Source organism: Aspergillus costaricaensis (genome assembly GCF_003184835.1).
Source record: "Aspergillus costaricaensis CBS 115574 unplaced genomic scaffold BO79scaffold_21, whole genome shotgun sequence".
NCBI classification, from domain to species: Eukaryota; Fungi; Ascomycota; class Eurotiomycetes; order Eurotiales; family Aspergillaceae; genus Aspergillus; species Aspergillus costaricensis.
Genome location: NW_020291821.1, coordinates 198,986 through 214,255, shown reverse-complemented (window position 1 = coordinate 214,255; position 15,270 = coordinate 198,986). Strand labels below are relative to the sequence as shown.

The window sequence follows — 15,270 nt, the reverse complement described above, 5'->3', positions numbered from 1 at the left end:
CGCGCAACGAGTATCCATTCGCTGCGCGCAGAATCTCAAAATAGCCCAATGCAGGGAGTCGTAAGCGAGCAGCTCCCAGTGAGGGGCACTGGTGATGGAATGTTTGAAGTTTTTATCACCTACCAGCACCTGGCACCCCTGTTGTTTAATTATTTAGACGTCGAGACTGAAGTCCGACGATATTGACATGCTTTTGTAATGGATAAGGTTGGCCTTGCAACTTTGAAAATCCAAAAAGCAGACGCTGAAACGAAACAGTCCGGAGGGAATGACACTACGGCGGAGAGTTATGGCTGGTTCAGGAGGTCGTTCGGCAGGCTCCGTATCGATCGAAGATCCAACGTTGCTCAAAGGCATACTGCTCTTAATGACAAGCCCTTACCTGAGAGTGAAGTCTTCAAAGGACCTCTAGGTCTTCAACTGCTTCGCACCGTTTCAGAACCGCTCATCGACTTTATCTTTATCCACGGCCTCGGAGGAGGGTCTAGAAAAACATGGTCCAAATCACCAGACCCCTACCATTATTGGCCCAAAGAATGGTTATCTCAAGACCCCGAATTTGACAAAGTGCGTATATACAGCTTTGGGTATAAAGCTGATTGGGCCGAAAAAACGGCCAGTATTCTGAACATCCATGACTTTGCGCTGTCCTTGTTAGGAGAAATTAGATGCAACCCAGACATTCGTCGAAGTAATGTGAGACAGTCTCTTATCTCTATACTTACTTCCAACTGACGAATTACAGACAAAACTGGTACTTGTTGCACATAGTATGGGCGGGCTGGTTGCGAAAAAGGTAGACCGTTCCATGTCTAGTTCCGTCCGCTTCTGGGCTCACCATCCCGCATGCATATATTCTCGCTCGAGAGGACCCTACTCTGAAGGAGATTGCAGCGCGAATGCATACATTATACTTTCTCGCCACACCTCACCGGGGCTCCGACCTTGCAACGACTCTCGCAAATGTTCTCAGGGTGTCCTTTGGGCCCAAGCCGTTTGTCCTAGAGCTAGAACGAAATTCCGACTCAATCCAGTCTATAAATGACAGTTTTCGACATGTTGCGGATTACTTGCACATATGGTCCTTCTACGAGACTCTTCCGTGCAGTTTCAAATTGACAAGCGCTATTATTGTTGACAAAACCTCAGCCACTCTAGGCTACTCAAAGGAGCGGTGCTCACTTCTGAACGCGGACCATAGGGGCGTGTGCAAATTTGACAGTCCTGCAGACCCAAATTATAAGACAGTACGGAATGCTTTTGTCACTACCATTGATTTCATTGTTTCTCAGGGTCAGTGGCTTCCGCCGTCATACATGCCGAGGTTATTCTTACCATTACTATCATAGATTCCGAGAATGCGAAGGCGGCCTTGGAGAAGCTGTCCAAACTGACTGGCATCAGTGATGCTCCAAATAATGACCGTTTGGCGCTGGACGAGCTGCGGGCTACCGGAACCTGTAAATGGCTGACAATGAGGAAGCAATATGCTTCGTGGAAATTGGGAGACTCCGATCGGGCCATCTTCTGGCTCACGGGTAATGCTGGCACAGGGAAATCAGTCATTTCGAGCTCTATAATCGATGACTGCGTGAAAAGCAATTTTCGATGCAGTTATTTCTTCTTCAAGCATGGCGATCGAGATAAGTCTACAATCACCAAGTGTCTCTTATCACTTGCCTTTCAAATGTGTCGAATGGATAAGAAGATCCTTGGACAACTTACCAAGGTCTCACCCAATTCTAGCACGTGGGAGCAATTGGACGAGCGAACATTGTGGCGTGAGATATTCCTAGAGTTTATCTTCAAAGAGGTGAAGCCTACTTCATGCTACTGGGTCATTGATGCTCTCGACGAGTGTCTCAAACCCTGTCTCCTTGTTTCTTTACTTACAGAATGTCCTCCGTGGTTGCGAATATTTGTTACGAGTCGCAACGGGCTGAAAATGTCTCGATGCCATCCATCTCATTATCACGCCATTGGGGAATACCCTTTACAGCCCCAGGATACGATAAATGATTTGAGAATATTTGTCAATTCGAGGTTTCAGTACCTACCCATGGCAGCTGATGACGATCAGGGAAGATTCCAAGCAAAAATCCTGGATATGGCTAATGGGTCCTTTCTATGGTTATCCCTCGTAATTCGGGAGCTCGAGACCACATTCTCCGAAGAAAGCGCAGAAAAGGTTATCAGTGAAACGCCTATAGAGATGCACAATGTCTACACGCGAATATTACAAAACATACCTGCCCAGAGCCATTATTTGGTTCGGTCCATCTTTACCTGGACGTCGCTAGCGATGAGGCCGCTTTCCGTAGAAGAGTTGAAGCATGCCATTAAGATCGACACCGGTGAAACAGTTCACAGATTGGAAGATGCTATCAACACCAATTGTGGACAACTCATTAAAGTTGGCCGAGGAAATGAAGTTCAATGTGTTCACCAAACTGCTCGAGCATTCTTGTTGGAGCAGGAAGAAATTTCGCCCTTTGTCATACACAGGCCTACAAGCCAATTGCGGATCGCAGAGCTCTGCCTAAAGGCATTAAGCAACTTCATCGATAATGCGCCCGGCAGACGAGGATCAGACGCACGTTCTCTGCCAGTCACTGCAGAGAGCAACATTGCTGACTATGCCGCAATTTATTTTTCTGACCATTTGAATGATTGCGCTATAGGAGACCCCAGCATATGGGATTTACTCCTGAAGTTTATGGAGTGTACTGCATTACCCTGGATTCAGTACCTCGCTGAGACAAGGAGACTACAGTATGTCACGCACACCGCAAGGAACATGGCCTCATATTTGGCATGCAACAGTGAAAAGACGCCTATACCAAACGAGAAAAAGAAGCAGCTACGGAAGTGGACACACGACTTGCTAAGAGTGAATGCCAGATTTCGGGTAGCCTTGGACACTTGCCCTTCAGCAATCCATACAGTCATCCCATCACTCTGCCCTTCGGAGTCAATGATATGGAGACAATACACCTCGCGTCCTCGTGGCATCATCCTCAAAGGCCTTGAAGATGATGGCTGGAGTGAATGCATGTCTCGAATTGATTTTGGTACCTCACGGGCAACTGCAATCGCCCATGGGAATTTTTACTTTGCTGTTTCCTTGTCCGATGGAAGTATCACTCTTTATCTTTGGGACTCACTGGAAAAGAAGGCCATTTTCACCCACGAAGAGCGAGTCACATTACTCAAATTTAGTGATGATGACCAGTACTTGGCCTCCAGTGGCCGGCGCAAAATCAAAGTCTGGGATTTGCAGGCATTAAGACAAGTGCGAACTTATGATATTCCGCACCAACCTCTAACCGTCACATTTCATGAAAACAGCAGTGCTTTAGTGGCCGCTACTCGAGGAAATTACACAACTACTTGGATTCTTGAAGACGAAGAAAGCTTGGGAGACACTCTTCCATGGACCCGGCGTTTCCAAGAAGTAGCAGGACAGACCAAACCAACTCAGCCTCCAGCAATGGCTCTCTTGTCCGATGATGGCTCTTATCTTGCAGTCAGCTACAAAGGCCGGCCGGTATATGTGTTTGAGATGACGACATCGTCTCTGGTTCGAGCCTGTTACAGAAACAGTAATATGGCCATCGAATACACTGTCGATGGCATGGTATTCAACCGAAATCGCAATGTCCTGGTGGTCTCGTATGGCGATGGAGAGCTTGTGGTCTATGACCTGTATACTGCTGAGTTATGCTACCGCAGACAGAATGTCTATGCTCATACTCTCGCCTGTTCCCCAGACGGTCGCAAAATTGTCACTGGCAGCTCTCGTGGCACTTTGAGTATCTTTGAATTTACCGGGGCCCAAGGGACAAACCTAGCACTCATACATCGAATCAATTCGTCTGAAGATGATATCCGCGGGATTTCATTCAGTGCCGACAGCCTGCGGTTCGCTGATATCCGTGGTGCTCAGTGCCGAGTATGGGGACCGGAAATTCTGATTGGGGTAGAGTACGAAGATGATAGTGAAAGCGACTTCAGTCAAGCAAGGACCCTTGAGACTACTTTAAATCATATGGAACGAGCCGCGGACGTTCAAATAACAGCTATCTGCCCGCACCCAGATGGAAGGTACCTCTTCTGTGGCAAGGAAGATGGATCCGTCATGTGCTTCGACGGACAAACCATGCGACAGAAAGAAGTGTGTCGGCACGCTCTGGGTACTATGATAACCTGCGTGGGATACTGCAGAAGAGGCGGGCTCCTTGTCACAGCAGACGAGTCCAGTCGCATCCTTGTGTCCAGAATAGAGCCCAAAGCGGATGGAGATGAGCTGATTACTGCTGTGAACGAAATACGATCCGGTGAGCCTGTATTGGATCTGCTGTTCAACACGAGCGGAACAAAGGTCCTGATTGAGGGCAGACACTGGGTCAAGGTGTGGACGTTGTCTGGAGACCAGGTTGACTTTCATCTCCGTCTAGATGACTTTAGCCATGACCACGAAATTCTTCAGCACCCTCAGCGTCCAGACTCTTTCTTGGTTATAGGTGCCGGTCAAGCCTATGTATACATGTGGGACCGTCCTGAAGACCCGACGGGTGAAAAGTGTCTGAAGGAAAAGCCACTTAATGATGATAAAAACGATGGAATAGCTTCACGGCTTGACACCTTGAATAAAACTGGAAGACCAATGAGTGCTGGGAAATTCGTTGCTACGATCGGCGAAAAACATGCACATAAGAAGGCTCCACAGTCCAAGTTGAGAGTTTGGGAAGCAACTGAACTCCACCCGGACAACGAATGGCCCAATGAATATCCTCTTCCAGACTTCCAGAATATATCCAGCAGAATACATCAGATTATCGGCGTCTATGGGGGCTTAATTCTGTTTGTGGATAGCGACTTCTGGGTTTGTACTGTTGATCTGGCTCAATGGAATACCAACAGGCAGGGCGCATGGCGGCATTTCTTACTTTTATCAGAGTGGAGAGGAAGCAACGCAAACTTTCTTATTGAGTATCTACCCGCCACCCGCGACTTTATGGTCGTACAGAGGCATAACGTGCTTGTTATCAAGCGCGGGCTCAATGTTGCGGTGCCGTTGGAATGGCCTGCAGCACTTGGTAGCGTTACCTCGGAATAAAATAGACAAGCCAGAACGCGAAATAAAAGCTTGTAATGCAGTATCCTGCTACCCTGCAATTGACGATACGGAATTATGTCCACGAACACTGTGAGAATACGTGGCTTTTATCTGTTTTCCAGCTGTCGGCTAGTCATCCGTCCTTCACACACCATAGGTCTGGAAGGAAGAACGCATTTCTTGGCTCATTTGCCTGCATGCCTTCGCTTCTAGTCTAGAGATAGCAAAAATAAGGCAGACATAGATTTCCGGATGATTATTGGCCATACCTCCCTGTCAGGGCACAGGGCTGATATGCCGGCTCCGATCCCGTTTCCGTTTCCGGCGATGAGTCCGACCCGGTTCCTCCGACAGCAATGCTGATTGGCCCGGTCGAGGTCGGTTCTATCTTTGTTGCCATCTGTTGTTGTTACTTTCTCTGGATCCTTTTGTCCTGCTACTCTTGAAGGACCAAGCGCAGACAGTTTTATAATCCGTCTGATTTCTTTACAGATGGATCAACTCAAAATTTTTGTCACTTCCTTCCATAGTAGTCTGACGCGGTATTCCTTAGTCTCTTACTGAAGTGAGATGCACCGACAACGTCGGAGGCGACATGCTTGCGCCAGGTGCATTCAACTCAAGGTTAAATGTGTTCCGACCCGAGATTCGGTCCGAGGTACACCGAATTGCGAACGTTGTATGCGGCTCTCCCAGCCGTGTATTGCCCCAGAAACTCACGAGCTTGGCAATTGCAGGTCAGTCTCATCACATTTTCAGGACAATATTTGAGGCTGACTTCTTGTTGAAAAGTAGGAAAAGTCGCATTGACACCCTGCAGGAGCAAGTAGACAGTTTAGTCACTCAGGTGGCATTAATGAAGGTACTTGCTCCAATCCTCTGTAATGGACCAACCTATTGAACCGTCCTTACCAGAGAAGTAGTGATGACAACCTACCTTTTCGAACACCAAAACATCAAGTTCACCTCAGCGAAGACGATTCACGCTATAACAATCATCATGGGTTACATGCTGGAAACACACAATCAAGGATGGTTGCAGAAATCGACTTTATCTCTCGTGGGGCTTTCACTCTCCTAGAATGTGAAGAGCTTTTGGCAAAGTTTCGCTTGCATAAGATGCCCTTGTTTCCCTTCGTCATGATTCCCACTCAGCTGGGTGTTCCGACACTTCGGCAGCAATTTCCCTTTCTCCTGCTGTGCATCGTGACCGCCTGCCTGGAGCACAAACCGTCGTTACAACATAAGATGGAACAAGAAGTCAGGAGGTCCATCGCCACTCGCTTGGTAGCCAACTTGGAGAGGAGCTTGGATCTGCTCTTAGGACTTTTGGTCCACGTTGCCTGGAGTTATTATCACTGGCCTATCTATGATTCCCAGTGTTCTATGTTTCTGCAAATGGCGGTCATGATTGTTGGGGATCTAGTCCTGGACAAAGGAGACTTTAAGATGCAGGTCTCTCCGGTCAAAAGCCAGCTTGCTAACGAGATAGAGATAAATAGCGATTACTGGATCTTGGCGGCACAGCGGGCTCTTCTCGGATGTTATTATCTCTGTTCAAGGTGAGTTAATAAGACTCCCCTTTTTCCGGGAATTAGAAGCTTACGTTCATGATATCCATAACAGATCACTGTTCTTCCGAGGACAGCTAGCCATGAAGTATACTGAACGGATCAAACGGTGCGCTGAGATGCTTGCACTAAAGGCAGAATACCCTACCGATGTAGTGCTCGGGGTATATACAAAGGAGTATACACGCTTCAGGACTGATTGGTCGCCTGTTGGGAAGCATTTCTTGGGAGCAGATGAGAGCATGGCCTGGCGGAAGCTATCTGACTCCCTCGCACTGCAACAAAAGCATACAGAGGAACTTCTCCGTAACCAAAATCTCTGGGACAACTGTGAGTCATCCCCTAAAAATATACTGCTGTGTCAGGCACTAACATCTACCAGGGGCTGTGCGCCTAGAGCTTAGTGCAACATCAATACTAGTTCTTGGACGGCACCACTGCACTCCCTACTGTGATCTACAGCAGCTTCAAGCATTATCCTCGTCAGCATACAATACTATCAACATGTTTCTTGCAATACCATTACCAGCGCTCGTTCACCTGCCTGCTTCATCATACAATATACTTTGGTACAGCCTTCTGCTTCTCTCCAAGCTTCACCTGCTGTTCCATGCGCAGTTTGACATCCCTGGAACCCAAAGACATGACATACACACCCTCGGACTTGCCCTGATGAAGAAAATGGAAGGCAGTTTGCGAGAATATGACGCTTTAATGAAATGCAAAATGGTGTTGACAAGTATGTTGGTTTGGCTGGAGAATACCACGTGTGAGCGGCAGCAAGAGCAGGTTGATTTCTCAACACAGGGATCGGGATATGAGCACGAAAGTACGCGGTTGCATCATCTCGGTCCCAATGCTTTGCGGGGGCTCGCAAAAGAAGTGACAAGTAGCCGAACTGGTATGTGTGGATGTCGTTCTCCGATCGCCACGCATGAATCACCTGCAGTGTATCCAGGAGGTGAAAGAGAAGATCGAGGGACGACTTTGTGGGAGAATATGTTGGATGAGTTTGACTGGCACGAGGACCCTTCCGACTTCGTTCGTGAATGACAACATGGTGGCCGGTTAGGGATTGATTTAAGTATAAGTAGAGAAACTATCCATAGGTTGACACGATCTTCGATTGATTAGATACGAGTCAAGAGCTCCACAGCTCATCATCGGTTCAGTGACGGCACCGATCGGCAGAGTCCCCCTGCACACGGCGGCAGTGGGACATGTCGCCACTGCTCGAGCCAAACCAGCTCTTTGAAGATGATCCGATTCCAATACTAGTATATGATGAATATTCAGTATTTCATGTATATGATGAACAGAGCGATTCGGTGGATGATCCAAAGTCTGTACCTAGGTGCATACTGACTGTTCCACACTATTTATTCCCTTCTTCCACAACCAGATGTTGAACAATAATTTCACACGAAGCACTTAAAGGAGATGATTTCCGTAACGGCTACATGACATCCGACGTTTCACGGATTTAACCCTGGAATGGCAGCGGGACGACGGGGATTCTGCACAAACCGGGGCCGCTGCCGATCCACTCGCCAACCCGATCCAGCATCATCCGCCGATGTATGACGAAGCCTTCGGCGGACGGAGCTGATCTTAACCACCGTTCCTGAACGTTATATAGACATAAACGAGCCGTCGGAACCGTGTTCCTAGCCAGACCTCTTGCGCTTCAACCATCCACCATGCGTTATCTCTCCCTTCTATCCGCCCTCGCCGCCACCGCGCTGGCCCAGACGCCCCCGGGCAGCTCCCCATCCACCAACAAGAACTTTGGTGTCGCCTTTCCCAATGCCACCGTGACCCCTGGGACCTGGGTGACCCCGGATGGTTCATACTCGCGCCCCTTATACAGTGTAAAATCCAAACTAACTCCAAGCGAAGACCTCACCAGCCAGCCAGCTATCTATGTCACCGAGAACCTGAACAAGGATGCCACCTACATGGTCGTGATGCTCGACCTCAACATCCCTGATTCGGACGTCACCACCACCGCCGCCTCCTACGACACTCTCGTCCCCGGTTTGGCTGTCAACACCACCACTCGTCTGCACTGGTGGGGTGGCAACTACACTATCCAGAACGGACGCTTCGTTAACTCCAGTGATGCTATCTCCGAGTATACGGCTCCTCGTCCCCGCGACAGCACCAACCACACCTACACGCTGTATCTATTCAATCAGCCCGAGGGATATGTGCCCTTTGAGGAGGCTGCGAACGGGACTTATTACTCGCAGACTGCTTTTGCGCGGTTCAACTTCACTCTGGACCCGATCTTGAAGGCGGTTGGGGGGCCGGTTGCAGCTAATTATTTTTTGAGTGATGAGATTTAGACTGTCACACAGCCTGGATAGGTCATATATATGCTGTACGGTCAGCTCTTTGTGTACTAGGATTTATTCTCATGATTGTACCTTTATGATGGAGAGTATAAGACTCAGTAACAGCCAAAAGGCACCAAGGTAGGTGCAATGTAACCATTACCTGATCCGCTAAGCAAGGAAGAGACAAAATTAGATGAGTCCTAAACATCTCAATGGGAATGCTTATGTACTTGCGACACGCTTGGAAACTTGATCAACGGCGACGTGAGAATGGCGTCCCACATTCCTACCTGTAGTGGTTCTATCAAGTGAAGCTTATGAGTGATGCGCATTCTTGGCTCCAAGACTCACGTCTTTGTCTTCTACCAATTGGTCGAGCGGTTAGCTCCCACGCATGACTGACGAATTTACTTCTAAAGCGCACTAAAAAGCGGGTTCCAACAGGTGTCAACACAGGGTTGAACGACTAGCTGCATCACGTTCAGACATGGAGCTATACTATGAATTGAAAAACCAAAGCTATTATATTCTCTATCGGGGAGGACCACGAATATTTCATAGTTAAGAGGTAAATAAATCACCAAAGTGTAATGTTATGTCAAGTTCACTAATCGGAAATACAGACCCTCAATATTGTGCCTCGGCAGAGTGGAGGCCACTAACTAACTAGCCTTGGCAGCCAAATAAATGCCCCTCCATGAACCACCACCCATACTCATTTAGTTTAAACTCTACTACTTCTTTGATCATAAGGTGTCCCCAAGTATCCCCATCTCACTTAGTAACTACCAACAAAGCCAAGATCCACTGTGATAGGGTAGTTCGTCAATCCCACTGCTTACAGCTGACACTCAACAAATATCCAACAAGGCTGAAAGCTACCCCTCCAAACCCATCATATATTTACCCCAATCTCACCCTACTCCCCCCTTTAAGTGCAACTATCACCACCTTCTCCCATAAACAAAAATGGCATCCACCGTCTACCCCAACCTAGCCAAAAAAGCCACTCTCTCCGACGGCACCACCTACGGCTACGTCCACGTCCCCGCCACGGACGGAAAACCCACCTTCCTATTCCTCCACGGCTACCCCTCTACCAGTTATGACTGGCGACACCAGATCGCATTCCTGCAGGAGCGTGGATACGGTGTAATTGCGCCCGATTTGTTGGGTTATGGCGATACCGACAAGCCGACGGACCTCAAAGCATATCGTTTGAAGGCGATGAGCCAGCATGTGATTGAGATTCTGGATCGCGAGAATGTCGATCGGGCGGTGCTGGTTGCGCATGATTGGTAAGTATATCTGTCCTTCAATATATAAGTATGTCAATTGCATGAATGAATACTAACAGGGGCTTAAGGGGCGTCGGTCTCGCCTCCCGCGTGGCTTATTACTACCCCCAGCGATTTTATGGGTTCGTGAGCATTGCGGTCGCGTATAATGCCCCTGGACCGAAGTTCGATCTTGGTATGTTTCCATCAATTCAATTATATGTAGCTAGAGAAATCAGTTGCTGACAGGGATAGACGGTCTCCTCAAACACACCGAATCCCTCTTTGGATACCCCGTCTTCGGGTACTGGCTGTGGCATAACACCGATGAAGCGGCTGATGAGATGGCGGCTCATGTACATCCATCCCCTCACCCCTATTCATTCTGAACTATATGCTAACAAGTATACAGCCCCAATCCGCTTTCAACCTCATCTACCCGCAAGACCCTGCGATGTGGAAAACCGATCTCGCTCCCATCGGCAAAGCAGCCGAATGGGTCCGGTCCGGCAAGACCACCCCTCTCCCGTCGTGGCTCACCCAGGAAGACTACGATATCCATCATCGCGTCTTCTCGGAGGGTGGATACGCTGGTCCGCTGTCGTGGTATAAGGCTGCGATTCGCGGCATCAATACCGAAGATGAAGCGGGCATTGAGGGTGGAGTGGGGAAATGCACTGTGAAGAATCTGTATATTGCTGCTAAGCAGGACTATGTTTGTCGGATGGAAGTGGGGTCGCATATGACGACTACGAATGTGGTGGATTCGAGGATCGAGGTGGTGGATGCGGGTCATTGGGTGCAGTTGGAGAAGCCGGATGTTGTGAATGAGTTGTTGGTTGGGTTTGCGGAGGAGGTTACGAAGTAATTTTACTTTACTTCTTATCGGGGGGAGTAGGTTTGGTGTATCTATCTATCTATCTATCTATAAATTATGTAAATGCTTGCAAACTATGTTCATAATCAGGCATCACCCACTTCAATATCCATTCCGACTGCAGCACCTCCTCAATCGTCAGTCTCTCTTCCGGCTTGAATCTCAACATCCCCCGCATCAGCTGCAAAATAGTAGCAGTCTCATCATCACCGAAATCCCCTACTCCACCCTGCCGTCGATACTCCCTCACTCCCTGCTCAAATGCGAGGTCCAAAGTAGGCCATACCTCGCGGCCTTCCACTGGACGCCCATCTTCGTCAAAGAAATAGCTCCGCTCTTCCCATGCACTATGCCACGCTTGCGGCATAGGCCCAAGAACATCAATCTGCTGAGACGTGACTTCATCCTCTGGCGCCTCGGTACTAACAATAGCCTTCATGCCCAGAATCTCCCACACAGCAGTAGCTAAGCTCCAAACATCCGCAGGGTACGACAGAGGCGCCTGGCGCTCAAACAGAGCCTCGGGTGGGCAGTAAGGCACAGGGGTGTGGCAATACTCTCCAAAGCGAGGGGATGAGACTGGGGGAAACGCCTCTCCGAAATCGCTCAAAAGAACCTGCGGCGTCTTGCAATGTGAATTCCTCGGCTTTTTTTCCGAGGTAAAGAGGTAGCACTGCCTTCGGTGGAACATGGGGTGGAAGCGAACCTCCATTGCGCTGTGTGATTGACACCGTCTCAGGCTTCCCATATTGTTCGTAAAATTCCTCAGTAGAAAGAACGTCGAAGCTTGCTGGTAGCTTCACTAAGATGTTGCGAAGATGGATATCTTGCTTTTGTGAGCATCGACTTGAACTACTGGGTCAAAGCGATGGACTCTGGGCTTACCTCCATGAACATAGCCTTGCGAGTGCATATATGCAACAGCTAACATAAGGCCCCCCGATAACGCACGCGCGACGTCAAGGGGGAACAGACGACTGAAAGAGACTTCTCTGAGGTTGCATCGTGCGGGTGTCGTCGTATAGCATGGATGCGTCCCGTTGGGACCAGTCACCTCGAATTCATCTAACGGTACTGGGATGGAGTCGAGGCCCGCGCGAACAGACAATGGCACTGAAGCGGGCGCCGAAAGAGCCCGCAAAATCTTAGTTTCATGCGGGAGGGAATCCGCTATGCCCGCTTTGACAGCGACGTAGCGCTCCAAGTGGGTGTCGCGGGCGAGCCAAACGGTCGAGTATCCCCCGTATCCGAGCTTGTCGACGATGCGATATCGGTCATGGAGTAGATCCCCTATCATGTTGGGATGGTAGCCTCCGGGTCTATATTTCTCGAGTGACTCGGCCCCGTCAATCCAGTTGTAGTACTTGGGGTATGGCTCGCTTGCTGAGTTGTTACTGCCTGGCGTTGTCATAGTTGAGTAGCGGGTGCGAATATTAGAGTTAAATTGATGCCTTGGATATTTATTGAGAAGTGGGTGACACCGTGAGGTGAGGGGCTGAAGCGCTCTAGATGGTGAGAGAAAGGCTAGGCAGACCGACTTAATCCGCCGGGAGTTTGAGCTGGCCACTGCGGAGAGATCTTTGTCTGGTTCTGACTGGTTCAAGCTGTATTTGGAGAGTTGGTATTGGGGTGGGGCATTTGTTGTGTACGAGGCTGTGTGATGACGCGTGACGGGAATTGGTGTAGGGCGTTTGACGCGATGGATGGGGAGTTGGTGGCGTAGTAGAGGCCATTGTTGGGGATTTGGTAATACTCGAGAGTTACGTAGCATTGGATAACGCGTCATGATGGATGGTGAAGGGTGGTGTTGAAGTGGTTGTCGGTTGTTGTTATGTATGGAACAGTGATGCGGCAGATCTACAAGGGGTCGTCGATCCTTGTGTCACCTGTCACTCTGTGGACATAGAATGGTCTTTCAGTAAGTAATAATGAATGTGATAGGCGATAAATCTTCTACTAGGATATGCAAGTCTCACACATACTCTAATAACGTCCAATTGATCTTCCTCGATGCTCAAAAGCGCAATACTAACCCCACATCATCCTCTCTCTGTAGAGTGGATCATCATCAACATCAACCAACAAAACAACGTTGAAATCACCTCTTCGTCTCCCTCACCTCCCCCAACACCACAATTCCCAACTTCTCCCGATCCGACCATCCATTCTCATCCTCATGAATTGCTCTCGCAATATCTGGCTCTCCCACTTTCGCCTGAAACCGCTCGAATGCAGCCTCATCCTCGAATGTCAATTCCGCTATCACGTCGAATGAGAAATCACTCTGTTGTCCGAGTAGTACGGTGGTAGGATATGTTCCCTCTGAAGACGGGGTAGTAGGACGATCAATATAGCTTCGTCGATGGGAGAGGGGGAAATCAGGACCCGTAAGACGCTTGACTAGTTCGATGTGCGCTTCTAGACGGGATTTGAATGTGGAGGGAGAGGTTTCTGGAAGGCGAGTTGCCTTGAGGAGGATCTTGAATGGCATTTTGATTCTCTTTTTGTGTTTCTTGGCTTTTTGTTTGATCTGGTTCTGATTCTTGGTTCGGGGTGTGGAACTGGGTTGGTGACGGGGGGATTGATGGGTTGATGGGTCGGTGGGTGGGGATTTCCCCTTCTCCATGTAAGGGGCATGGACAATACGTAGTCTGTTGCTTGGCGGGTTTGTTGCATTTTACGCTGACTACATAGCAAGATAGCAGTATATGTACAAGTATGAAATTTCCTGTCTAAAGGTACTGCAGTTAATGCACATGAAGAAAGTTTTTCTAAAGTATAGGTCACAGGTGGACAGTAAGATAAGCAAGTGAGTGTAAGAAAGCGTAAGCAAGATTTGTGAATGAAGGTAAGAAGGTAAAATAGCAAGAGAGTGTGTGAAGCATCGTACAGAAACAAGAGAGTGTGTGGAGGCATCGTACAGAAAAGGGAGGACGACGAGTCAAAGATTGGCAGCAAGGCTCAGCTCATGCTCGAGTTTGATCAATTAATAGCAGCCCCGCTAATAAGCAGGAGTCGCTTTAGGCATGACCATCATGGTGGACGGGGTATAGGCAGGAACTCCTGGTGTGCGAGAAGGCGTCGCCGCACTAGAGGCGCAGGAGCTAGATGTCTGGCTGGATGACCACAGCGCATTATCCGCCACACCACCATACCAAATTTGCCACACAGGCTTGTTGCAGGCGTTCTCGTTGTACTGGAACAGCCAGTTGTTTTCACCATCCGTGCCAGTGGGCGTATAGTAGTATTCCGCCGGCTCAGAAGTCAGCCCAAGAGCTTGGTTGACTGTTGATGCGATGCGCGAGATTTGAGACGCGTACTTTGCGCCTTGTCCGTTGGCGGCAACAGGCGTGCCAATGTAGATCTCAGTGCCAGGGTCGGGGTACGCGGCGGAGCCGGTGAGCTGTGGCAGCTTGAGGTTCACGTCGTTCGTCAGGTAGCTGATGATGTTGGTCTGGAATGCCTGCTCGTTGAAGGCGACAGTGCCGTTCTGGCTCGACACAAATCCGGGAGATTCCCACAGGTGCGCCTCGTACACAGCGTACTTGGAGACAACGTAGAGAACAGTACATCCGCGAACATTGGCCTGGGAAAGGCTGCTTGTACCGCTGCCAAAAACAACGGATGTGGATGTAGTTACGCCGCTAGTGCTCTTAGCAAGGGGCTGTGCGGTCTGCATCTGGGTGGACATCCAGGTGAGGAAGCTGGAGGCCCTTTGAGTCAACCCTCTGCTGAATAGACCGGACCGTCTGAATGACGTGCTTGAGGTATCGGTCGTGTCAGTTGACAGACATTCGGTGCATTGCGGGCTGCACAGCTCCGAGGCAGCTGCGCTTGAGCTGGCAGCTGGGGAAGCGGAGGATGAGGTGGCAGGCGAGGTAGTGGTAGCTGAGCCATCATCAGAGTCACCAGAATCATCTCCGGTATCATCTCCGGTATCGTCTCCAGTGTCATCGCCAGTATCATCACCAGACTCGTCACCAGAGTCGTCTCCGGTATCATCGCCGGTATCATCTCCAGTGTCATCGCCAGTGTCATCGCCAGTGTCATCGCCAGTGTCATCGCTAGTGTCATCGCCGGAGTCATC

The 15,270-nt window shown here is 49.3% G+C and overlaps 7 protein-coding genes across 7 annotated transcripts; 4 read left to right on the top strand and 3 right to left on the bottom strand.

The window, feature by feature from the left end:
- Positions 1-78: 78 nt before the first annotated feature.
- Positions 79-5,183, top strand: BO79DRAFT_269165 (WD40 repeat domain-containing protein). Its single transcript, XM_025687174.1, has 4 exons — positions 79-207; positions 259-696; positions 801-1,293; positions 1,350-5,183. The coding sequence occupies exons 1-4, from the start codon at positions 199-201 to the stop codon at positions 5,117-5,119; spliced, it is 4,710 nt and encodes a 1,569-aa protein (XP_025538185.1). The 5' UTR covers positions 79-198; the 3' UTR covers positions 5,120-5,183.
- A 565-nt stretch (positions 5,184-5,748) lies between these two features.
- Positions 5,749-7,951, top strand: BO79DRAFT_269147 (uncharacterized protein; the record flags this gene model as incomplete). Its single annotated transcript, XM_025687173.1, has 6 exons — positions 5,749-5,819; positions 5,915-5,981; positions 6,035-6,681; positions 6,746-7,020; positions 7,073-7,540; positions 7,640-7,951. The coding sequence occupies 6 exons, from the start codon at positions 5,749-5,751 to the stop codon at positions 7,741-7,743; spliced, it is 1,632 nt and encodes a 543-aa protein (XP_025538184.1). The 3' UTR covers positions 7,744-7,951.
- Positions 7,952-8,390: 439 nt separating this feature from the next.
- On the top strand, positions 8,391-9,038 carry BO79DRAFT_229708 (YbhB/YbcL family Raf kinase inhibitor-like protein; the record flags this gene model as incomplete). Its single annotated transcript, XM_025684058.1, has 2 exons — positions 8,391-8,535; positions 8,590-9,038. 2 exons carry the CDS (start codon positions 8,391-8,393, stop codon positions 9,036-9,038), a joined length of 594 nt encoding a protein of 197 aa, XP_025538183.1.
- A 744-nt stretch (positions 9,039-9,782) lies between these two features.
- BO79DRAFT_209762 (alpha/beta fold hydrolase) lies at positions 9,783-11,269 on the top strand. The gene is made up of 4 exons (XM_025682663.1): positions 9,783-10,327; positions 10,396-10,502; positions 10,562-10,662; positions 10,719-11,269. The coding sequence occupies exons 1-4, from the start codon at positions 9,999-10,001 to the stop codon at positions 11,172-11,174; spliced, it is 993 nt and encodes a 330-aa protein (XP_025538182.1). The 5' UTR covers positions 9,783-9,998; the 3' UTR covers positions 11,175-11,269.
- BO79DRAFT_269143 (kinase-like protein) lies at positions 11,239-12,594 on the bottom strand (the record flags this gene model as incomplete). Its single annotated transcript, XM_025687172.1, has 3 exons — positions 11,239-11,762; positions 11,800-12,009; positions 12,069-12,594. 3 exons carry the CDS (start codon positions 12,592-12,594, stop codon positions 11,239-11,241), a joined length of 1,260 nt encoding a protein of 419 aa, XP_025538181.1.
- Positions 12,595-13,281: 687 nt separating this feature from the next.
- BO79DRAFT_256401 (EthD domain-containing protein) lies at positions 13,282-13,674 on the bottom strand (the record flags this gene model as incomplete). Its single annotated transcript, XM_025686193.1, has 1 exon — positions 13,282-13,674. One exon carries the CDS (start codon positions 13,672-13,674, stop codon positions 13,282-13,284), a length of 393 nt encoding a protein of 130 aa, XP_025538180.1.
- Positions 13,675-14,184: 510 nt separating this feature from the next.
- BO79DRAFT_256400 (uncharacterized protein) lies at positions 14,185-15,246 on the bottom strand (the record flags this gene model as incomplete). Its single annotated transcript, XM_025686192.1, has 1 exon — positions 14,185-15,246. A coding segment is annotated over one exon (1,062 nt), but the record flags the coding sequence as incomplete, so codon positions are not given.
- Between the last annotated feature and the right edge of the window lie 24 nt (positions 15,247-15,270).